This window comes from Ranitomeya variabilis, chromosome 1, assembly GCF_051348905.1.
Source record: "Ranitomeya variabilis isolate aRanVar5 chromosome 1, aRanVar5.hap1, whole genome shotgun sequence".
In the NCBI taxonomy this organism is placed as follows: Eukaryota; Metazoa; Chordata; class Amphibia; order Anura; family Dendrobatidae; genus Ranitomeya; species Ranitomeya variabilis.
The window spans coordinates 4,348,971-4,372,880 of record NC_135232.1 but is presented as its reverse complement, the minus strand read 5'-3'; the positions used below and the strand labels follow the sequence as shown (position 1 = coordinate 4,372,880).

Below are 23,910 nucleotides of genomic sequence, written 5' to 3'. Positions count from 1 at the left end.
TGTGCCAGCTAACAAAGCAATAGTCCACACGAGTCCAAGGGATCCCAAAACAATCCCACGAACAACGAGATATGTCCTCAGCTCAAGTCTCGCCCTGTTCGCTTCCGCAGTTACAGATGGACGTTGGGTCTTGCCTCGGCTAAGAATCCCCACTCCTTCTCCTTCAAGGGTCAACTCACATCTCATCTCAAAAATAAGAATGGATTGTCTGAGCTCCTGTGATCCGCCCATGAAGGGAGGTAGGGGTCACACCTTCTATTCAATGGTTGTGTCCACCAGAAGATCCTAGACTGGTCGGCTCCGCTTAGTCTATCCAGTCTGTGCATTTGACTAGCCACCTGCTGTGAGGAACAATGGCTATTCCTTCACTAGTGGTGTTGACAAAACTTAATTACATTATAGCTTAGGGCTGCAAGTATTGGGGGAAGGAGACAGGTTAAGTTACATACATCCCATGACATTGCAAAGTGTACAGTAAATACAACCAAAGAGAAGTCGCACCACATCATGACATATTATATAAAATACAGGACAAGGAAAAAAATACATATCATGACACTGAGGAGGGCTGCGGACTTCGTCCGTGAAGCCCCGCCCTCGGCTGCACCTCCGCCTCTAGCTCCGCCTACTTCTACATGCGGCCTGCGTACCTATCTTTAACATTAGATACGCAGGTCGTGCCGCTGTATGCGGATGCTTCCGCATGCGTCGTTTTGACAATGCGGAGAAAAAAAGAAATTGCTACAAGCTGCGTCCTACGCTGGTCTCCGCATCGTCAAAACGACGCTTGCTTAAGCATCCGCATACAGCGGCACGACCTGCGTACCTAATGTTAAAGATAGGTACGCAGGCCGCATGCAGAAGTAGGCGGAGCTAGAGGCGGAGGTGCAGCCGAGGGCGGGGCTTCACGGAGGAAGTCCGCAGCTCCTCAAAACGCTAGTGTGAAACTAGCCTTATGGGGCCATAATCAGCATTTGTGCAGCATTATATGGGGCAAATATGTCTATGGAGCATCTCATGGGGCCATAATCAGCATTTGTGCAGCATTATATGGGGCAAATGTGTCTATGGAGCATCTTATGGGGCCATAATCAGCATTTGTGCATCATTATATGGGGCTCCTGATTCAATATGGCTCCCCATTGCCCAGAGACTCCAGTACAAAACCCTAACCATGACGTACAAAGCCATCCACAACCTGTCTCCTCCATACATCTGTGACCTCGTCTCCCGGTACTTACCTACACGCAACCTCCGATCCTCACAAGATCTCCTTCTCTACTCCCCTCTTATCTCCTCTTCCCACAATCGTATACAAGATTTCTCTCGCTCATCACCCCTTCTCTGGAACCCTCTACCACAACATATCAGACTCTCACCTACCATCGAAACCTTCAAAAAGAACCTGAAGACCCACCTCTTCCGACAAGCCTACAACCTGCAGTAACCACCGATCCACCAAACCGCTGCATGACCAGCTCTATCCTCACCTACTGTATTCTCACCCATCCCTTGTAGATTGTGAGCCTTCGCGGGCAGGGTCCTCACTCCTCCTGTATCCTCACCCATCCCTTGTAGATTGTGAGCCCTCGCGGGCAGGGTCCTCTCTCCTCCTGTACCTGTCGTGACTTAAGATTATTGTACTTGTTTTTATTATGTATACCCCTTCTCACATGTAAAGCGCCATGGAATAAATGGCGCTATGATAATAAATAATAATAATAATATGGATATTCAAAAACACGTAACCTACTGATGTCTCAATTAATTTTACTTTTATTGGTACCTATTTTTATTTTTGACATTTACCGGTAGCTGCTGCATTTCCCACCCTAGGCTTATACTCGAGTCAATAAGTTTTCCCATTTTTTTGTGGCAAAATTAGGGGGGTCGGCTTATACTCGGGTCGGCTTATACTCGAGTATATACGGTAATAAGTAACATTTCCCACATGTCTACTTTACATCAGCACAATGTTGCAACCTATTTTTTTTAGGGAGTTATAAGGGTTAAAAGTAAAACAGCGATTTCTCATTTTTACAAAACCATTTTTTTTGGGACCACATCACATTTGAAGTCACTTTGAGGGGTCTATATGGTAGAAAATATCCAAAAGTGACACCATTCTAAAAACTGCACCCCTCAAGGTGCTCAAAACCACATTCAATTTTATTAACCCTTTACGTGCTTCACAGGAAGTTTTGTAATGTGGGAAAAAAATTAACATTTAACTTTATTTCACAAAAAAATTACTTCAGATCCAAATATGTTTTATTTTCCCAAGGGTATTAGGATAAATTGGACCCCAAAAGTTATTGTGCAATTTGTCCTGAGTACGCCGATACCCCATATATGGGGGTAAACCACTGTTTGGGCGCACTGCAGAGCTCGGAAGAGAAGGAGCGCCGTTTTACTTTTTCAATGTAGAATTGGCTGGAATTGAGATCAGACGCCATGTTGCGTTTGCAGAGCCCTGATGTGCCTAAACATTGAAACCCCCCACATGTGAAACCATTTTGGAAACTAGACCCCCTAAGGAACTTATCTAGATGTGTGGTGAGCACTTTGAACCCCCAAGTGCTTCACAGAAGTTTATAATGTAGAGCCGTGAAAATAAAAAATCATATTTTTTCAACAAAAATGATATTTTCGACCCCAATTTTTTATTTTACCAAGGGTAACAGGAGAAATTGGACCCCAAAAGCTGTTGAGCAATTTCTTCTGAACACGTCGATACCCCATAAGTAGGGAAATACTACTTTTGAGGCACAGTGCAAAGCCCAGAAGGGAAGAGGGGCCACATTGGAGTTCAGACTTTACTGTTATGGTTGGCAGGTGCCATGTCACATTGGCCGAGCCCCTGAGGGGACAGAACAGCAGAAACCCCCATAAGTGACCCCATTTTACAGACTACACACCCCAATGAATTCATCTAGGGGTGCAGTGCCTCACAGAATTTTATATCACTGAGCGGTGAAGAATAAGAATAATTACATTTTTACCACTAAAATCTTGTTTTGGCCCCACGTTTGTAATTTTTCTAGGGGATAATAAGAATTTTTTTTTTACAACAAACTGAGGTCCATTTTTTCCTGAGTGCGCCAATACCCTACATGTAATCAGGAAATATTTTTCAGGCGCAGCGCAAAGCTCAGAAGGGAAGGAGCGCCAGATTTTACTGTTATGGTTTGCAGGTGCCACATCACATTGGCAGAGCCCCTGAGGGGCCACAACAGCAGAACCCCCCATAAGTGACCCCATTTTACTAACTACACCTCTCAATGAATTCATCTAGGGGTGCAGTAATCATATTGACACCACGGGTGTCATCATGGGCCATAAACGTCCGGCACACGCGCACACGCATAACACACATGGATGTCATCCATGTCACATGCATCGGCGCCGGGGAAGAAGCGTTACAGTAAGCGCTGTTCCCCGGGTGCTGAACACGGCTCTCATCGGCATGAGCAGGGGAGAATGATGAGTTACATTTAAGTGATAAAAGAGACAGCAGGCGGAGGCTGATAGGACTATTACTCCCATCAGCCCACCCCTGCTGGTGCTAATAATAGTGACAACAGAAGCAAATGATGGGGGCTTTCATCAGCCACCACCTGCGCAATAACTAAATAAATAAAAAAAAAAACGGTGTGTGTTCCCCTGTATTTTCTATAACCAGCCAGGCAAAACTCACAGATGTGGGCTGTAACCCTCAACTGTCAGCTTCAGCAAGGCTGGTTATCAAGAATAGAGGGGTCCCCGTGCTGTTTCTTTTTTTTTAATTCTTTAAATAAAGAATTAAAAAAAACGGTGTGGGGTCCCCATTTTTGACAACCAGCCTTGCTATAGCTCACAGCTGGGGCTGGTATTTTCAGGCTGGTAAGGAGCTGTCACGATATGGTATGAAATATCATATAAGTTTCGTTTCTCTTGTCAGCCCAGGATGTGGGCTAAGAAACCCCCCTTCTCTTTTTCTTCAGAGTTGAGCTGCCTTTCCACTGTGCATGGGGGAAGAGAGTTTTATTGACGAAAGGTATTTACGACCAGTATTTCTTGTGGGGGGAAAGTGCCCAGCTTTAACTAGATTAGAACCTTCCAGAAAATGAAAGTCTTTTGTTCTGTTTTTGGAAGATATTATGCAAACCGGTTAAGTTACGAACACCAAAATATATCGTCATAATCACACTCGGAGGATCTACGCATCACTCTAATCACAGGCTTGTAGCTCCATCTGGTACAGAGGTAGGGATTTCTCTGTCAGTGTGCGTGACAAATAGGACATATTTGATCTCATCGGAATGCCCACGATACTATGAGATGAACGATGGGTATGGTGCGATTATTTTATGTTCTGTAGCGAAGTTACGGGCATCAGATATATTTAATGCCCAGTGAGCAATACTGAAGAAGTAGGAGGCGTTGGAAAAACCAGCCCTTTCTGTGAGGTCACAGGCTGTAGGTTATAAAGTTGCTGGCAGGTTTCCAGGGGGGAGTTGTGAGTTTTTACCTGAAGCGACCAGACTGCGAGTGCAAATGCACTTGGATAGATGGAAAGCTCCTAGCCTGCAATGCAATGATCTGAGAATATGTGAGTGTTATCTTTTCTTCATTTAATCCTTTTATTTTCATAATTACCTTGTACATATTTGCAATTGTCTCATTTGTAACATCTTTGTAAAATATTTTATAAACACTGCCTAAAAATCATTTATGGGGTATAATTTTTAATACTAGTTCGTTCTTCCTGCCCTAAACCGTACCCTGTCTCTGAAGGGAATTACGCTACTGTTTTGGGTTGCTCCGGACCGTTTAATCGGAGCTGGTGGCGGCGATACCGTGTGTAGACTCTTGGGTGATTGTAGCGACTGCGGCTTGATAATTATTGTTCCTGCCTGAGCGGGAGTAGTTATCGCGTCACTGCAGTCGGCCCAATAGCCAGTACATAGCAGGCAGCCATTCTGGCGACTAATTACCCTAGGTGCAGTACCTAATCTGACCTGAGAGTAAGGGGGGCGCCAGAGAGCTGCAAGTGTTAAGGGGAACTGTAAGCGGGATACACAAATCCCTGCAGTTCATGGTATATTGGAGAGCAGTGGGATACCTAAAATAAGCCCCTGCTGTAACCTAAGAGGTAAATAAATTTGTGTGTGTTCTTCTCATCACATTGTGGCAGTGGAGGGATAACTAGGATAAGCCCCCTGCACATGTGATAGCAGTCTGCTGGTCCACAGTCACCCCAATCCGTGACATATTGTGGGCAGCGGCTAAGGGATCTTGACAGTCACGAAGTGAATCGTGACAATTGGTGACAGTCACGGTGTGAATCGTGACATATTGGTGGCAAGGCGGTGGGATATTAGAGCATTAGTGATTTGGTTTGAGCAATCATCCCTCTCACTAAAAACTTGCAGAAAGTTCTTGCGAGAACTCTGCGCAAATAAGTTTGGAGAACGAACTCAGTGTTTATTAGTTGTGAGACAATTGTGTACTGGTAATTATCCCTTCCCTTTCTCTTAGTTTTTCTATTCTATCTTTTATTTGGCAACCATGGCTGCGAAAGGAGAAGCCTGGTACACCCAGCAGAAGAAAGACACTCTTGCTGGGATATGCATGTACCATGGCCTGAAACCCCAGGACAAGTCCAAGGCTCAAATGGTCGCTGAACTGGTGCAATTTGAAGCAGACCAAGCCAGGCCACAGAGCCCAGAGGCCGCAGAAGCAGGCACAAGCGAGCATGGTGCTGCCGCAGAGGTCCAACCACTGAATACGGGCCCTACTGGCAACCAAGGGGGCGCAGACCTCCTCCTGCAGCTGGCTCTGCAACAATGCCCCGCAGATGACCTAGAGAGACGTCTGCAGCTGATCCAGCAATACCAAGAGCGAGCCGAGCGAGAGGCCCAAGCGCAGCGGGAGTACCAGCTGCAGATGGCCCAACTGCAAATGCAGGGGTCGCCTCAGAGCCGTGAGCCCAGCAGCGCTCAGACACCAAAGCCCCGGCCCGACCACTTTCCGGTTATGGAAAAGGATGGGGACTTGGACACTTTTCTGCGGGCCTTTGAGAAAGCCTGCAGGCAGTACCAGCTGCCTACACAAGAATGGGCACGGTATCTGACACCAGGGCTGAGAGGAAAAGCTCTGGAAGCGTTTGCTGCACTCCCTCAAGAACAAGATGGTGACTATGAGGCCATCAAGCAGGCTCTCATAGCCAAGTACCAGCTTACGCCCGAGGTGTACCGCAAAAAGTTTCGGACCCTCCTACGTGGCCCACACGACAGTTACAGTGATGTGGTGCATAGACTGGGGACCCACTTTGACCAGTGGACCCAAGGACTGTCAGTGACCACCTTTGCACAGCTGCGAGACCTGATGATCAAAGACCAGTTCTTCCGTCTTTGCCCAACTGAAGTGCGACAGTTCGTGATGGACAGAGAACCCAATGACGTGACGAAAGCAGCGCAGATTGCCGATGCCTATGAGGCCAACCGTAGATCGGAAGTGCGGAAGCCAGTCACCTCCAGCTGGAGAGGGGGTAAGCCTGCAGCCAACGCCAGTACCCCTGCCAGCCAACACACCAGAGGTCCTGTCCCCGTGGCCAACAGCACCAGACCCACCACCGAACTTCGCCAGTGTTACCACTGCAGGCAGACTGGACACCTCAGTCACCGATGTCCAGCCAGGCAGAAGAACCCCTCATCCCAGGCCCCAGGGCCTAATGCAGCAGTTCTTTTGGTGGGTGGTGTGGCTGGGAGGGGGTGTGATAACGTACAGCATGTCATTGTGGGAGGTCGTGTTGCTACAGGCCTCAAGGACACCGGGGCTGAACGAACCCTCATCCGACCCGAACTGGCGGCCCCTGAAGAAATCATTCCGGGGAAAACCCTAACTGTCACTGGGATTGGGGGCATCAGCTGTCCCTTACCGATGGCCCGGGTTTTTATTGATTGGGGTGCCGGGAGGGGGGTGAAGGAAGTGGGGCTGTCTGATAATTTGCCCACTGATGTTTTGTTGGGGACTGATTTGGGGAGGTTGTTTGCATACTACGTCCCTGACACCCCTCCCCAATCTGCTAATAAGGGTAACGTTAACCCTGATGATGATGATGATGATGATGGGAAATCGCATGTGTTACCTGACCATGCTTTATCTTGTAGTGATGCATCTGCTAACCATTTTTTCCCTAGGATTGATGGTGAAAATGCTGTACCTGTGCCAACTGTATCTGATAATGATGTTTCTGTGAAAGTTGATGTGTCCATAGGTACAGGAGTGCTCAGCCACGTCGCTCTGCGGAGTGAGACGGCTGAGGAACCCCTAGCAGGGGCAAGTGTCGGTGCTACAGGAAATGGGGAGATACATGGGAACCGTGAGGAAGGTGATGCCATGCAATTGACCAGTGCCACCGAGGAAGGTAACTGGCCCATAAGTAGCAATGCTCCTGAGGTAATGGGGGTGGATGGGGAGGTAGAGCCCATAGCAGCGTCGGCTGATGTGTCTGTAGAAATCCCCGGGGAGACAGCCTACGTAGCTGCTGTCACCCGCAGTCAGAGTGCCCGGAACGCAGATACCTGTCTGCCTTCCGGACCCTCCTCAGTCATCAGTGTGACTGAACCAGAGGTGGACCCAGAGCAGGTCCAAGAGGGCTCCCGTGGGGAAGGAACCCTGACATCGCTTCTGGCTTCCCCTAGCCAGGAGTTTCAGGCCGCTCTGCACACAGATGCGAGCCTAGAGAGTTTGAGACAACTCGCCGGGACGCGCTTCTCCGAGACTGATAAGGAGAAGGTGTTCTGGGAAGGAGGAAGGTTGTACCGGGAGACAGTACCCGGAGAATCACAAAAGGAGTGGTTGAGGGAAAGACAGCTGGTCGTCCCACAGCAATTCCGGGGTGAGTTGTTGCGGATTGCCCATGAGATCCCGCTCGCTGGACACTTGGGGATCAGCAAAACTAAGGCCCGGCTGTCTCAACACTTCTATTGGCCTAAGATGGGGACAGATGTGTCAAACTACTGCCGCTCCTGTGTCACCTGTCAAAGAGTGGGGAAGGCGGGGCCTGCTCTTAAGGCTCCCTTGATCCCTTTGCCAGTGATAGAGGAGCCTTTCCAGAGGATTGCGGTGGACATTGTGGGCCCGCTGGCCGTCTCCAGCAGCTCTGGAAAGCGATTTATTCTTACTGTGGTAGACTACGCTACCCGGTACCCAGAGGCAGTAGCTCTGTCTTCAACTAGGGCAGATAAGGTGGCGGATGCCCTGTTGGCCATCTTTTCACGTGTAGGATTTCCCAGGGAAATGCTTACTGATCGAGGAACCCAATTTATGTCTCACCTAATGGAGGCTCTCTGTAAGAAAATGCAGGTGAAGCACCTGGTATCGAGTGCGTATCACCCACAGACCAATGGCTTGTGTGAACGCTTCAATGGTACCCTCAAACAGATGCTACGCATGCTGGTTGAGACACAAGGGCGCGACTGGGAGCGGTACCTCCCACACCTGCTATTTGCTTACCGAGAGGTTCCGCAGGCCTCGACGGGGTTCTCCCCCTTCGAGCTCCTGTACGGCAGCCGAGTCCGGGGACCCCTTGGGTTGGTAAGAGAATCCTGGGAAGAGGAGCCGAACCCTTCTGAAGTGTCCATAGTGGAGTATGTCCTGCGCTTCCGTGACAAGATGCAGACCTTGACGCAGTTGGTGCATGACAACATGACGCAGGCTCAGGCTGATCAGAAGCACTGGTACGACCAGAACGCCCGGGAGCGGACCTACCATGTGGGTCAAAAGGTGTGGGTGCTGGTTCCTGTACCAACGGATAAGCTTCAGGCAGCCTGGGAGGGCCCATACGTCGTCCACCAACAGCTCAACCCGGTCACCTACGTGGTCACGCTTGACCACGCTCGGGGTAGGCGAAAGGCCTTTCACGTCAACATGATGAAGGCTCATCACGAACGTGAACCTTTCGTCCTACCGGTCTGCAGCTTACCCGAAGACGGGGAGGAAGACACCCTCCTGGACATGCTGGCCCAAGCCAAGGCCCGTGGGTCCATTGAGGACGTGGAGGTAAGCGCCTCGCTAGATGAACCACAGCGGTTGCAGTTGCAAACCACACTGGAACCCTTCCGGGTCGTGTTCTCCAACCGACCTGGAAGGACTGAGTTAGCGGTCCACGAGGTGGACACCGGGAATCACGCCCCACTACGGCGAACACCCTATCGAATCTCTGACCAGGTGCAGCAGATTATGCGCCAGGAGATCGATGAGATGTTACAGCTGGGGGTGATTCGACGGTCAAAGAGCGCGTGGGCCTCACCTGTAGTTCTCGTGCCAAAGAAGGACCGGACCACCCGGTTCTGCGTGGACTACAGGGGGCTCAACGCCATTACAGCCTCTGACGCGCACCCAATGCCGCGCATCGAGGAGCTGCTTGAGAAGTTAGCTGGCGCAGAATACCTGACAATAATGGATCTGAGTCGCGGATACTGGCAGATTCCCCTGAGCCCCGAGGCGCAGGAGAAGTCCGCCTTTATCACACCCTTTGGACTGTACGAGTCCACGGTCATGCCCTTCGGCATGAAGAATGCCCCTGCCACTTTCCAGCGGATGGTCAATCTCCTGCTTCAGGGACTGGAGAAGTACGCAGTGGCGTACTTAGATGACATTGCCATCTTCAGTCCCTCCTGGGATGAACACCTGCAGCATCTCGAGGAGGTGCTCGGGCGAATTCACCAAGCAGGCCTGACTATCAAGCCGGGAAAGTGCCAGATGGGCATGAGGGAGGTTCACTACCTGGGGCACCGGGTAGGCGGAGGCACCCTGAAACCGGAGCCTGACAAAGTGGGCGTGATCGTGAACTGGCCCACTCCCAGGAACAAGAAACAGGTGATGTCCTTCCTGGGCACTGCAGGGTACTATAGGCGCTTCATGCAGCACTATAGTAGCCTGGCAAAACCTTTGACGGACCTCACCAGGAAGAAGCTACCCCACATCGTCAACTGGACAGATGGCTGTGAGGGGGCCTTCCAGGCGTTGAAGACCGCACTGTGCAACGCCCCTGTGTTGAAAGCAGTCGACAGCAGTCGACCGTTCTTGGTACAGACCGACGCCAGCGAGTTTGGCCTTGGTGCTGTGCTCAGCCAGGTTGACTCGGAGGACCAAGAGCACCCCGTGTTGTACCTGAGCCGGAAACTTTTGCCGAGGGAAGTGGCCTACTCCACCATTGAGAAGGAGTGCCTGGCCATAGTCTGGGCCCTGCAGCGCTTGCAGCCCTACTTGTACGGGCGCACCTTCACTGTGGTGACCGACCACGACCCTCTGCGCTGGCTAAGCACCATGTGTGGAACCAATGGCAGGTTGCTGCGCTGGAGCCTTGCCCTTCAGCAATTTGACTTCACCATTAAACACAAAGCGGGCAAAGAGCATGGGAATGCAGATGGACTCTCCCGCCAGGGTGAACCCACGGAGGTGCGCATGGAGGCATACCGAGAGGTTCTGCCGCCGTAGCGCACGCTAAAAGGGGGAGGTGTCACGATATGGTATGAAATATCATATAAGTTTAGTTTCTCTTGTCAGCCCAGGATGTGGGCTAAGAAACCCCCCTTCTCTTTTTCTTCAGAGTTGAGCTGCCTTTCCACTGTGCATGGGGGAAGAGAGTTTTATTGACGAAAGGTATTTACGACCAGTATTTCTTGTGGGGGGAAAGTGCCCAGCTTTAACTAGATTAGAACCTTCCAGAAAATGAAAGTCTTTTGTTCTGTTTTTGGAAGATATTATGCAAACCGGTTAAGTTACGAACACCAAAATATATCGTCATAATCACACTCGGAGGATCTACGCATCACTCTAATCACAGGCTTGTAGCTCCATCTGGTACAGAGGTAGGGATTTCTCTGTCAGTGTGCGTGACAAATAGGACATATTTGATCTCATCGGAATGCCCACGATACTATGAGATGAACGATGGGTATGGTGCGATTATTTTATGTTCTGTAGCGAAGTTACGGGCATCAGATATATTTAATGCCCAGTGAGCAATACTGAAGAAGTAGGAGGGGTTGGAAAAACCAGCCCTTTCTGTGAGGTCACAGGCTGTAGGTTATAAAGTTGCTGGCAGGTTTCCAGGGGGGAGTTGTGAGTTTTTACCTGAAGCGACCAGACTGCGAGTGCAAATGCACTTGGATAGATGGAAAGCTCCTAGCCTGCAATGCAATGATCTGAGAATATGTGAGTGTTATCTTTTCTTCATTTAATCCTTTTATTTTCATAATTACCTTGTACATATTTGCAATTGTCTCATTTGTAACATCTTTGTAAAATATTTTATAAACACTGCCTAAAAATCATTTATGGGGTATAATTTTTAATACTAGTTCGTTCTTCCTGCCCTAAACCGTACCCTGTCTCTGAAGGGAATTACGCTACTGTTTTGGGTTGCTCCGGACCGTTTAATCGGAGCTGGTGGCGGCGATACCGTGTGTAGACTCTTGGGTGATTGTAGCGACTGCGGCTTGATAATTATTGTTCCTGCCTGAGCGGGAGTAGTTATCGCGTCACTGCAGTCGGCCCAATAGCCAGTACATAGCAGGCAGCCATTCTGGCGACTAATTACCCTAGGTGCAGTACCTAATCTGACCTGAGAGTAAGGGGGGCGCCAGAGAGCTGCAAGTGTTAAGGGGAACTGTAAGCGGGATACACAAATCCCTGCAGTTCATGGTATATTGGAGAGCAGTGGGATACCTAAAATAAGCCCCTGCTGTAACCTAAGAGGTAAATAAATTTGTGTGTGTTCTTCTCATCACATTGTGGCAGTGGAGGGATAACTAGGATAAGCCCCCTGCACATGTGATAGCAGTCTGCTGGTCCACAGTCACCCCAATCCGTGACATATTGTGGGCAGCGGCTAAGGGATCTTGACAGTCACGAAGTGAATCGTGACAATTGGTGACAGTCACGGTGTGAATCGTGACAGGAGCCATGGATATTGACCACCCCCATCCTAAAAATAGCAGCCTGCAACTGCCCAGAAAAGGCGCATCTATTAGATGGGCCATTTCTAATACTTTGCCTGACTCTTCCCACTTACCCTGTAGCAGTGGCAAGTGGGGTTCATATTTGTGGGGTTGATGTCACCTTTGTATTCTCTGGTGACATCAAGCCTTAAGGTACCGTCACACTCAGCGACGCTGCAGCGATATAGACAACGATCCGATCGCTGCAGCGTCGCTGTTTAGGTCGCTGTAGAGACGTCAAACACATCAGCTCCACAACGATGCAGGAGCGATCCTGTGACGTAACGGCGACTCACTTATCGTTCTCACAGGTCGTTAGCTCCATGTTTAACATTGCTGACATCGTTGCTTTTGATGTCAAACATGACGATACACGCCGATCTGACGACCAAATAAAGTTCTGGACTTTTAGCTCCGACCAGCGATATCACAGCAGGATCCAGATCGCTGCTGCGTGTCAAACACAACGAGATCGCTATCCAGGACGCTGCAACGTCACAGATCGTTGTCGTTCTCGTTGTAAATTTGTTTAGTGTGAAGGTACCTTTAGTAATGGAGAAGCATCTATAAGACACCTATCCTAATCTTATAATTACATTGTAAATAAAGTCACACCCAGAATAAAGTCCTTTATTTGAGAAAATGACACAGACTCCTTTAATATTCTCAATTAAACCATACTTACTGCAACGCCTAATTCCACTGAAGCCCTCGTTCTCCTGTAATAAAAATAAAATAAAAAACAACAATATCCCTCACCTGTCTGTCGTTGTGTCCCACATCGTAATCCATGTCTGGGGGATAATTAGTTTTCAACCTGGACGGCGCCAAGATGTGGCCGTCCCGGCTGAGAACCACAGGTGAAAGAGCTGCTGCGAACACAGTGTCAGTGACTGGGGGTGACGTCGTAGAGGTAACCTCCGGTCACAAAGCTCAGTTCCCATCCGGGCTGAGCTGTGGTGAGATCCCTGCTAGCACAGTGACTAATAGTCCATCAGCCACCACCTGCTGTCTCTTTTATCACTTAAATGTAGCTGATCATTCTCCCCTGCTTGCGCCGATTGCGGGTAGAGCAGAGGGGAGAATGATGAGAGCTGTGTTCAGCACCTGGCGCCGGGGAACAGCGCTTACTGTAACGCTTCTTCCCTGGCACCTGTGGTACTGATGCGGCACACGCATACCACAAGCGTGCTGCAAGTATTACACAAACGGACCCTGACATCTCCGGTACCGGAAATATCAGGACGGGTGAAAGAGGCGTTATAGCGGGTTTTTATGATTGGCAGCTGTCACACACTAAAAGACGCTTTTTATTGCAAAAAATAGTTTTTGCGTCACCACATTTTGAGAGCTATAATTTTTCCATATTTTGGCCCACAGAGTCATGTGACGGCTTTTTTTTTGCGGGACCAGTTGATGATTTTATTGGTAACATTTTCGGGCACGTGACATTTTTGATCGCTTTCTATTCTGATTTTTGGGAGGCAGAATGACCAAGAACCAGCTATTCATGAATTCCTTTGGGTCAGTACGATTACAGCGATACCTCATTTATATTTTTTTTATGTTTTCCGCTTTTGTACAATAAAAACTTTTACAGAAAAAATTATTATTTTTGCTTTATTCTGAGAGGTATAACTTTTTTATTTTTCCGGTGATGGAGCTGTATGGGGGCTCGTTTTTTGCAGGACACTATGACGTTTTCAGCAGTACAAAGTTTATTTATATCCATCTTTTTGATCGCGTGTTACTCCACTTTTTGTTCGGCTGCATGATAAAGCATTGTTTTTTACCTTGGCTTTTTTTTTTAATGGTGTTCACTAAAGGGGTTAACTAGTAGGCCAGTTTTATAGGTCGGGTTGTTGCGAACGTGGAGATACCAAACGTGTAATTTTATTGTTTAGATTTCTTTTTCATTCAAATATTTATTTAGGTCTTAAGGTACCTTCACACTAAACGACTTTACAACGAGAACGACAGCGATCCGTGACGTTGCAGCGTCCTGGATAGCGATATCGTTGTGTTTGACACGCAGCAGCGATCTGGATCCCGCTGTGATATCGTTGGTCGGAGCTAGAAGGCCAGCACCTTATTTCGTCGTTAGGTCGGTGTGTATCTTCGTGTTTGACAGCAAAAGCAACGATGCCAGCAATGTTTTACAATGGTAACCAGGGTAAATATCGGGTTACTAAGCACAGGGCCGCGCTTAGTAACCCGATATTTACCCTGGTTACCATTGTAAAAGTAAAAAAAAACACTACTCACCTTCTGATGTCTGTCACGTCCCCCGGCGTCCACGCTGCTGCTCAGAGCTTCCTGCACCGAATGTGTCAGTGCCGGCTGTAAAGCCGAGAACAGCGGTGACGTCACCGCTGTGCTCTGCCGGCCCTGACACAGTCAGTGCAGGAAGCTCTGAGCAGCAGTGCGGACGCCGGGGGACGTGACAGACATCAGAAGGTGAGTATGTAGTGTTTTTTTTTGTTTACTTTTACAATGGTAACCAGGGTAAATATCGGGTTACTAAGCGCGGCCCTGCACTTAGTAACCCGATGTTTACCCTGGTTACCCGGGTGCTGCAGGGGGACTTCGGCATCGTTGAAGACAGTTTCAACTATGCCGAAGTAGTTCCCCTGATCGTTGGTCGCTGGAGAGAGTTGTCTGTGTGACAGCTCCACAGCGACCTAAACAGCGACGCTGCAGCGATCGGCTCGTTGTCTATATCGCTGCCCTGGGGTCTACGATCCAAAGGCAGAGGGGCTGTCAGCCCTGTGTCGGCTTCTGGAATGATGCAATCGTGTTAGATCGCATTATTTTGGGGGCTAAAGTGTCGGAATCAGCTGACACCCAGCGGCGATGGCCCGCGCACCCATCGTGAGAGCGGACGATTGCTCAGACGTAATATTCCGTCCATGGTCAAATAGGGACAGGTCACATGGACAGAATATTACGTCTGATGTCAGAACGGGGTTAATAATTGATGATATAATCAATTTAGTTGAATACAAAATGGCAGGTTTTGTCCTAACATGCATCTATTAATGCTTTCTGCAGCTGCCGGCGGCGGCTATATTTGTTAGTATGTAAGTGTCTGAGAACGACGTACACCGCACATACGGCAGCCCCATAGGAGACTGCAGTCAGTGTCCAACCTCCTCTCCTACACTGTGGCCACCTCACTGGGACCTGGGCACGACCCCTGCCAACATCACTTAGGTCATCTGAGACTTTGGTCTGTGGTGAAACTCGCGGCTGCTGTCTCTCAGGGGTGGTGGGACTCGCAGTAGCTGTCTCACTGGGCCTTGGGGTGACTCGCGCCTGCCATCTCTCGTGGAAGAGGGGTGGGATTCGCGCCAGTCATTTCTCGGGGGACGGAGGACTCGCGCCTGCCATCTGTCGGGGGTAGGGTGGAGACTCGAGCCTTCCATCTATCGAGGGAGGGTTTGTGTGCAGGGGGACTCGGGCCTGCCATCTCTAGAGGGAGAGGGGGGACTCGCGCCTGCCGTCTCTAGGAGGAGAGGGAGACTCGCGCCTGTCGTCTCTAGGGGGAGGGGGGACTCGCGCCTGCCGTCTCTAGGTGGAGAGGGGGGACTGGCGCCTGCCATCTCTAGGGAGAGCGGGCAGGACTCGCGCCTGCCATCTTTCGGGGGAGAGGAGTGGGTCTCCCTAGTGTTTCTCGGGGCTGCCAGGCATTGCTGTCTGCAGTTGGATCAGGGGTCATATATTCCATGTGATTAAAGGGGGACTCGTGCCTGCTACCTCTCACACACGGGGGGGGGGGGGGGGGGGTGAGGGGCCTTGTGACTGCCGTATCATGTGGAGAGGGGGCCACTCACGCCTGCCGTCTCTCGTAGAAAGGTGGGGACCCACATCTGCTGTCTCTCAGGAGACGGGGGAGGACTCGCGCTTGCCGCCTCTAGGGGGAAAGGGGGGACTCGTGACTGTCGTCTGTAGGGGGACTTGCGCCTGCCATCTCTAGGAGGAGGGGGGACTCGCGCCTGCCGTCTCTAGGGAGAGAGGAGGGACTCGCGCCTGCCATCTCTAGAGGGAGAGGGGGGACTTGCGCCTGCCATCTCTAGAGGGAGAGGGGGGACTTGTGCCTGCCATCTCTAGAGGGAGAGGGGGGACTCGCACCTGCCGTCTCTAAGGAGGGAGGCAGGACTCGCGCCTGCCATCTCTAGGTGGGAGACTCGCCCTTGCCATCTCTAGGGGGAGAGAGGGGACTCGCGCCTGCCGTCTCTAGAGGGAGAGGGGGGAATCGCGCCTGCCGTCTCTGGGAGGAGAGGAGGGACTCTCAAAGGCCGTCTCTAGGGAGAGCCGGGGAACTCGCGTCTGCAGTCTCTAGGGGGAAAGGGGGGACTCGCGCCAGCCGTCTCTAGGGGGAGAGGGGGGGACTTGTGCCTGCCATCTTTAGGGGGAGACTCGCCCCTGCCGTCTCTAGAGGCAGAGGGGGGACTCGGTCCTGCCGTCTCTAGGGAGAGAGGAGGGACTCGCGCCTGCCATCTCTAGGGGGAGAGGGGGACTCGCACCTGCCATCTCTAGAGGGCGAGGGGGGACTCGCACCTGCTGTCTCTAGGGAGGGAGGTGGGACTCGCACCTGACGTCTCTAGGGAGAGTCGGGGGACTCACGCCTGCTGTCTCTAGAGAGGGGGGACTTGCGCCTGCCATCTCTAGAGGGAGACTCGCCCCTGCCGTCTCTAGGCTGAGAAGGGGGACTTGCGCCTGCCGTCTCTAGAGGGAGAGGGGGGACTCGCACCTGCCGTCTCTAGGGGGAGAGGGGGGACTCGCGCCTGCCATCTCTAGAGGGAGAGGGGGGACTCGCACCTGCCGTCTCTAGGGGGAGAGGGGGGACTCGCGCCTGCCGTCTCTAGAGGGAGAAGGGGGACTTGCGCCTGCCATCTCTAGGGAGAGAGGGGGGACTTGCACCTGCCATTTCTAGGGGGAGAGGGGGGACTCGCGCCAGCCGTCTCTAGAGGCAGAGGGGGGAATCGCGCTTGCCGTCTGTAGGGGGAGTGGGGGAGACTTGCACCTGCCATTTCTAGGGGGAGAGGGGGGACTCGCGCCAGCCGTCTCTAGAGGGAGAGGGGGGAATCGCGCCTGCCATCTCTAGAGGGAGAGGGGGGACTCGCACCTGCCGTCTCTAGGGGGAGAGGGGGGACTCGCGCCTGCCGTCTCTAGAGGGAGAGGGGGGACTTGCGCCTGCCATCTCTAGGGAGAGGGGGGGACTTGCACCTGCCATTTCTAGGGGGAGAGGGGGGACTCGCACCAGCCGTCTCTAGAGGGAGAGGGGGGACTTGCGCCTGCCATCTCTAGGGAGAGAGGGGGGACTTGCACCTGCCATTTCTAGGGGGAGAGGGGGGACTCGCGCCAGCCGTCTCTAGAGGGAGAGGGGGGAATCGCACCTGCCGTCTCTAGGGGGAGAGGGGGGGACTTGCACCTGCCATTTCTAGGGGGAGAGGGGGGACTCGCGCCAGCCGTCTCTAGAGGGAGAGGGGGGAATCGCGCCTGCCGTCTCTAGAGGGAGAGGGGGGACTCGCGCCTGCCGTCTCTAGAGGAGAGGGGGGACTTGCACCTGCCATTTCTAGGGGGAGAGGGGGGACTCGCACCAGCCGTCTCTAGAGGGAGAGGGGGGACTTGCGCCTGCCATCTCTAGGGAGAGAGGGGGGACTTGCACCTGCCATTTCTAGGGGGAAAGGGGGGACTCGCGCCAGCCGTCTCTAGAGGGAGAGGGGGGAATCGCGCCTGACGTCTCTAGGGGGAGAGGGGGGGACTTGCACCTGCCATTTCTAGAGGGAGAGGGGGGACTTGCGCCTGCCATCTCTAGGGAGAGAGGGGGGACTTGCACCTGCCATTTCTAGGGGGAGAGGGGGGACTCGCGCCAGCCGTCTCTAGAGGGAGAGGGGGGAATCGCGCCTGCCGTCTCTAGGGGGAGAGGGGGGGGACTTGCACCTGCCATTTCTAGGGGGAGAGGGGGGACTCGCGCCAGCCGTCTCTAGAGGGAGAGGGGGGAATCGCGCCTGCCGTCTCTAGAGGGAGAGGGGGGACTCGCGCCTGCCGTCTCTAGAGGAGAGGGGGGACTTGCACCTGCCATTTCTAGGGGGAGAGGGGGGACTCGCACCAGCCGTCTCTAGAGGGAGAGGGGGGAATCGCGCCTGCCATCTCTAGGGGGAGAGGGGGTGACTTGCGCCTGCCATCATTAGGGGGAGACTCGCCCCTGCCGTCTCTAGGGGGAGAGGGGGAACTTGCTCCTGCCGTCTCTAGGGAGAGCGGGCAGGACTCGCGCCTGCCGTCTTTCGGGGGAGAGGAGTGGGTGTCCCCAGTGTTTCTCGGGGCTGCCAGGAATTACTGTCTGCAGTTGTACCAGGGGTCATATATTCCATGTGATTAAAGAAGAGTCTTTGCATTCACTCTGGGGTCTAGCTCAAACAGTCTCTCGCGGGTCTTGCACCCAAGTTTCTTGAGGTCTCTCTGTGATTTGCTGGATGAGCCATTGATCTCTGAGATATTTTAGATATTTATTGGAAAACTCAGTGCCGATCCGGATTTTGCTCACTTGCAGACAGCGGCTCTTCCCTGCAGTCCCAGTTGTTTAGGAATAGTAAGCAGAAATAGAATCCTGATAGAGGCTGATGAATAGTCTGTTGATTTCAGTGCTTAATCTCTGTGTGGTTTGTGGCTGCTCCTTTTCAGACCGTCCACTGCTTTCGGCAGTAGGGCCTGGGGCCATATGACTCATGTGGTTATGGGAAAGGCTTTGTGGGTGCATTCACTTCCATTGGGACCTTTCTGGACACCCCGTCTGGTTCTTGGCTGCAGGTGTCTGGTCTCAGTCCTAAGTTCAGCTACGCGGCAAGTCAGTATGTCACCAGCTGTCAACTTCTGCAGAAAGCTGCCATACTGAGCTGAGACTGGACATACAGTACATCCTTCAGAAGTGACACGTATCATAGCGGTTCACATGCATTTTCCACCTACCTGCTGACAACTCCATGAATTTCTCAAGGCCAATGAGGAATGAAATGTTCCTGCACATCCTACAGCAAAGCCGGTGTATAGCGCCCTCCACAGCGGCAGGGACCTCCACAGTCGTAGTGATGACATTGCTGGAAGACACACAATAAACTGAGCAAGAGAAGCTCAAAAGAATTGAGATAGCGATAGATAGAATTGAGATAGAGAGAGCAGGTACAGAAAGCCAGACCTCACCAGAGAGCAGGGAAAGAAAGTCAGACCTCACCAGAGAGCAGGACAGAAAGCCAGACCTCACCACAGAGCAGGGAAAGAAAGTCAGATCTCACCACAGAGCAGGAACAGAAAGCCAGATCTCACCACAGAGCAGGAACAGAAAGCCAGACCTCACTACAGAGCAGGGACAGAAAGACAGATCTCTCCACAGGGCAGGGACTGAAAGCCAGATCTCACCACAGAGCAGGGAAAGAAAGTCAGATCTCACCACAGAGCAGGAACAGAAAGCCAGACCTCACTACAGAGCAGGGACAGAAAGTAAGACCTCACCATAAAGCAGGGACAGAAAGACAGATCTCTCCACAGGGCAGGGACTGAAAGCCAGGTCTCACCATAGAGCAGGGACAGAAAGCCAGATCTCATCACAGAGAAGGGACTGAAAGCCAAGCTTCACCACAGAGCAGGAACAGAAAGCCAGGCCTCACTACAGAGCAGGGACAGAAAGCCAGGCCTCACTACAGAGCAGGGACAGAAAGCCAGACCTCACCATAAAGCAGGGACAGAAAGACAGATCTCTCCACAGGGCAGGGAATGAAAGCCAGGTCTCACTACAGAGCAGGGACAGAAAGCCAGACCTCACCATAAAGCAGGGACAGAAAGACAGATCTCTCCACAGGGCAGGGACTGAAAGCCAGGTCTCACTACAGAGCAGGGACGGAAAGCCAGATCTCATCACAGAGAAGGGACAGAAAGCCAGACCTCACCACAGAGCAGGGACAGAAAGCCAGACCTCACCATAACGCAGGGACAGAAAGACAGATCTCTCCACAGGGCAGGGACTGAAAGCCAGGTCTCACTACAGAGCAGGGACAGAAAGCCAGATCTCATCACAGAGAAGGGACAGAAAGCCAAGCTTCACCACAGAGAAGGAACAGAAAGCCAGACCTCACAACAGAGCAGGAACAGAAAGCCAGGCCTCACTCCAGAGCAGGGACAGAAAGCCAGACCTCACCATAAAGCAGGGACAGAAAGACAGATCTCTCCACAGGGCAGGGACTGAAAGCCAGACCTCACCATAGAGCAGGGACAGAAAGCCAGATCTCATCACAGAGAAGGGACAGAAAGCCAAGCTTCACCACAGAGAAGGAACAGAAAGCCAGACCTCACCACAGAGCAGGAACAGAAAGCCAGGCCTCACTACAGAGCAGGGACAGAAAGCCAGACCTCACCATAAAGCAGGGACAGAAAGCCAGATCTCTACACAGGGCAGGGACTGAAAGCCAGACCTCACCACAGAGCAGGAACAGAAAGCCAGGCCTCACTACAGAGCAGGGACAGAAAGCCAGACCTCACCATAAAGCAGGGACAGAAAGCCAGATCTCTACACAGGGCAGGGACTGAAAGCCAGACCTCACCACAGAGCAGGGACTGAAAGCCAGGCCTCACCAGAGAGCAGGGACAGAAAGCCAGACCTCACCATAAAGCAGGGACAGAAAGCCAGATCTCTACACAGGGCAGGAACTGAAAGCCAAGCCTCACCACAGAGAAGGGACAGAAAGCCAAGCTTCACCACAGAGAAGGAACAGAAAGACCTCACCATAGAGCAGGGACAGGAAACTAGACCTCACCAGAGAGCAGGGACAGAAAGCCATGCATCACCACAGATTAGGGACAGAAAGCTAAGCTTGACCTCACCAGAGAGTCAGAACTCACCAGAGAGAAGGAACAGCGAGCCAGACCTCACCAGAGAGCAGAGACAGAAATACAGATCTAGCCAAATAGCAAAGCCAGGTCTCTCCAGAGTGCAGTAACAGAGCAAGAGACTTTATCAAAGAGTATAGCCATACCTCACCGGACAGCAGAGACCGTAAGCCAGATCTAGCCAAGGAGCAGAGACAACCCTCAGCCGAAAAAGGGGGCGAGACCTCACTCGAGAGCAGACGAAAAGAAATGGATATAGCCAAAGAGCAGAAACAGACCCCAGTAGAGAACAGATCAAACCATACCAGTGAGCAGAGAAAAAGAACTACACTATGCTAGAAAGAGCAGAGACAGTCCTCTATATAATAAACAGGAGTTTTACAACTATGGGGGTGATTGGATTACACCATACACAATACGGGGGGGGGGGGGTGTATATGGGGTGATTGGAATATACCATATACTATAAGGGGGTGTATACTTAAGGGGGTTATTGGGATATATTATATTCCACAAAGGGGGTGTAAACTTATGAGTTGGCAGCATCAGATTGACGTCTCCTGACTCTGATCATTAACGGCCTGTGATGCAGCCGACATACTGCACATTGCAGGATACACAGCTCAGTAGATAAGAGTTGTATGTAGAAGTGCAGTGTAGTCAGTGTCACTGTTGTGTCAGATGCAACAAACTGTCGCTCTGCATCTGGCTGCAGAAGGTCTCTGCGTATTTTTTTACTTTCGCAAGGGTAACAGGAGAAAATGCACCGTGCATTTTGTTTTGCAATTTCTCCTGAGTACGCCGATACCCCATTAATGGGGGAAATCTACTGCTTGGGTGCACGGCAGAGCTCGGAAGGGAAGGAGCGCAATTTCACTTTTTGAATGTAAAATATGCTGGAATAATTAGCGGTTGCCATGTCCCATTTGGAGAGCCCCTGATGTGCCTTAATAGTGGAAACCCCCCACAAGTGACGACATTTTGGAAACTAGACCGCTTATGGAACTTATCTAGATGTGTATTGAGCACTTTGAACTCACAGGTGCTTCACAGAAGTTTATAACGTAGAGCCGTGGAAATAAAAAAATAAAAAAACATTTTTCCCAAATAAATCTTTTTAGCTCCATATTTTGCATTTTCATAAGGGAACAGGAGAAATTGCTCCATACAATTTGTGCAGTTTCTCCCGAGAACGTCGATACCCCATATGTGGGGGAAATCTACTGTTTGGGCGCACGGCAGGGCTCGGAAGGGAAGGAGCGCCATTTGACTTTTGGAATGCAAAATTGACTGGAACCGATAGCTGACGCCATGTTGCGTTTGGAGAGCCCCTGACATGCCTAAACAGTGGAAACCCCCTAACAAGTGACCCCATTTTGGAAACTAGACCCCTCAAGGAATTTATCTTGATGTCTGGTGAGCACCTTGAACCTCCAGGGGTTTCACAGAATTTTATAATATTGAGCCGTCAGAATTTAAAAAAAATGTTTTACCACTAAAATGCTATTTTAGCCCCCACTTTTTTATTTTCACAAGGGTAGCAAGAAAAAATGGACCCCAAAGTTTGTTGTGCAATTTCTCCTGAGTACGCCGATACCCCATTTATGGGGGAAATCTACTGCTTGGGTGCACGGCAGAGCTTGGAAGGGAAGGAGCGCCATATTACAGTGCAGGTTTTGCTGCATTGGTTTGAGGGGGCCATGTCACATTGGCAGAGCCACTGAGTTGCCAGAAGAGCAGACCCCCTCCCCCATAAGTGACCCCATTTTACAAACTACACCTCTCAATTAGTTCATCAAGGGGTGCAGTGATCATTTTGACACCACAAGTGTGTCACAGAATGTGATACCATAGGGCAGTGAAAAAAGAATAATTACAGTTTTAACACAAAAAATTTGTTTTATCCCCAGATTTTACATTTTGACAGTTGGAAATGGGTAAAAATGGTGCGAAAATGTGTTACACAATTTTTTCTGAACTTGGCAATACCCCATATGTGGCGGTACAGTACTGCTAAACCACACAGCAAGACTCTGAAGGGATGGAGAGCTATTTGACTCTAGGTGAACAAACTATTATAGAATAGTTTCCAGACTCTATATAAAGAGCCCTAAATGACAGAATCCCCCCCCTCAAGTGACCCCAATTTGGAAATTATACCCCTTTAGGAATTTATCTACAAGGGTAGTGACGATTTTAACGCCATAAATGTTTTCCAGAAACAAGCAGCAGTGGATGTTGCAGAATGAAAAATGCAAACTGTCGTTGTAGTTACCAGTGCGCTGTAGTGACCAGTGCGCTGTAGTCACCAGTACACTGTAGTGACCAGTACGCTGTAGTGACCAGTGCGCTGTAGTGACCAGTGCGCTGTAGTGACCAGTACGCTGTAGTGACCAGTACTCTGTAGTCACCAGTACGCTGTAGTGACCAGTACGCTGTAGTGACCAGTACGCTGTAGTGACCAGTGCGCTGTAGTGACCAGTGCGCTGTAGTGACCAGTGCGCTGTAGTCACCAGTACCCTATAGTGACCAGTACACTGTAGTGACCAGCACGCTGTAGTGACCAGTACGCTGTAGTCACCAGTACGCTGTAGTGACCAGTACGCTGTAGTGACCAGTGCGCTGTAGTGACCAGTGCGCTGTAGTGACCAGTACGCTGTAGTGACCAGTACTCTGTAGTCACCAGTACGCTGTAGTGACCAGTACGCTGTAGTGACCAGTGCGCTGTAGTGACCAGTGCGCTGTAGTGACCAGTGCGCTGTAGTGACCAGTGCGCTGTAGTCACCAGTACGCTGTAGTGACCAGTACACTGTAGTGACCAGCACGCTGTAGTGACCAGTACGCTGTAGTCACCAGTACGCTGTAGTGACCAGTACGCTGTAGTGACCAGTGCGCTGTAGTGACCAGTGTAGTGACCAGTACTCTGTAGTCACCAGTACGCTGTAGTGACCAGTACGCTGTAATGACCAGTACTCTGTAATCACCAGTACACTGTAGTCACTAGTACGCTGTAGTGATCAGTACGCTGTAGTGA

The 23,910-nt window shown here is 51.1% G+C and overlaps 1 protein-coding gene across 2 annotated transcripts in view; it reads right to left on the bottom strand.

Moving 5' to 3' along the window:
• Window positions 1-23,910, bottom strand: part of HINT2 (histidine triad nucleotide binding protein 2) — a 107,102-nt gene that overhangs the window by 41,115 nt on the left and 42,077 nt on the right. For both annotated transcript variants that reach the window (XM_077280696.1, XM_077280697.1), the window contains exon 2: window positions 18,966-19,093. In XM_077280696.1, coding sequence (XP_077136811.1) covers window positions 18,966-19,091 — 126 coding nt within the window. In that variant the 5' untranslated portion in view covers window positions 19,092-19,093. The remainder of the gene's footprint in view (window positions 1-18,965; window positions 19,094-23,910) is intronic.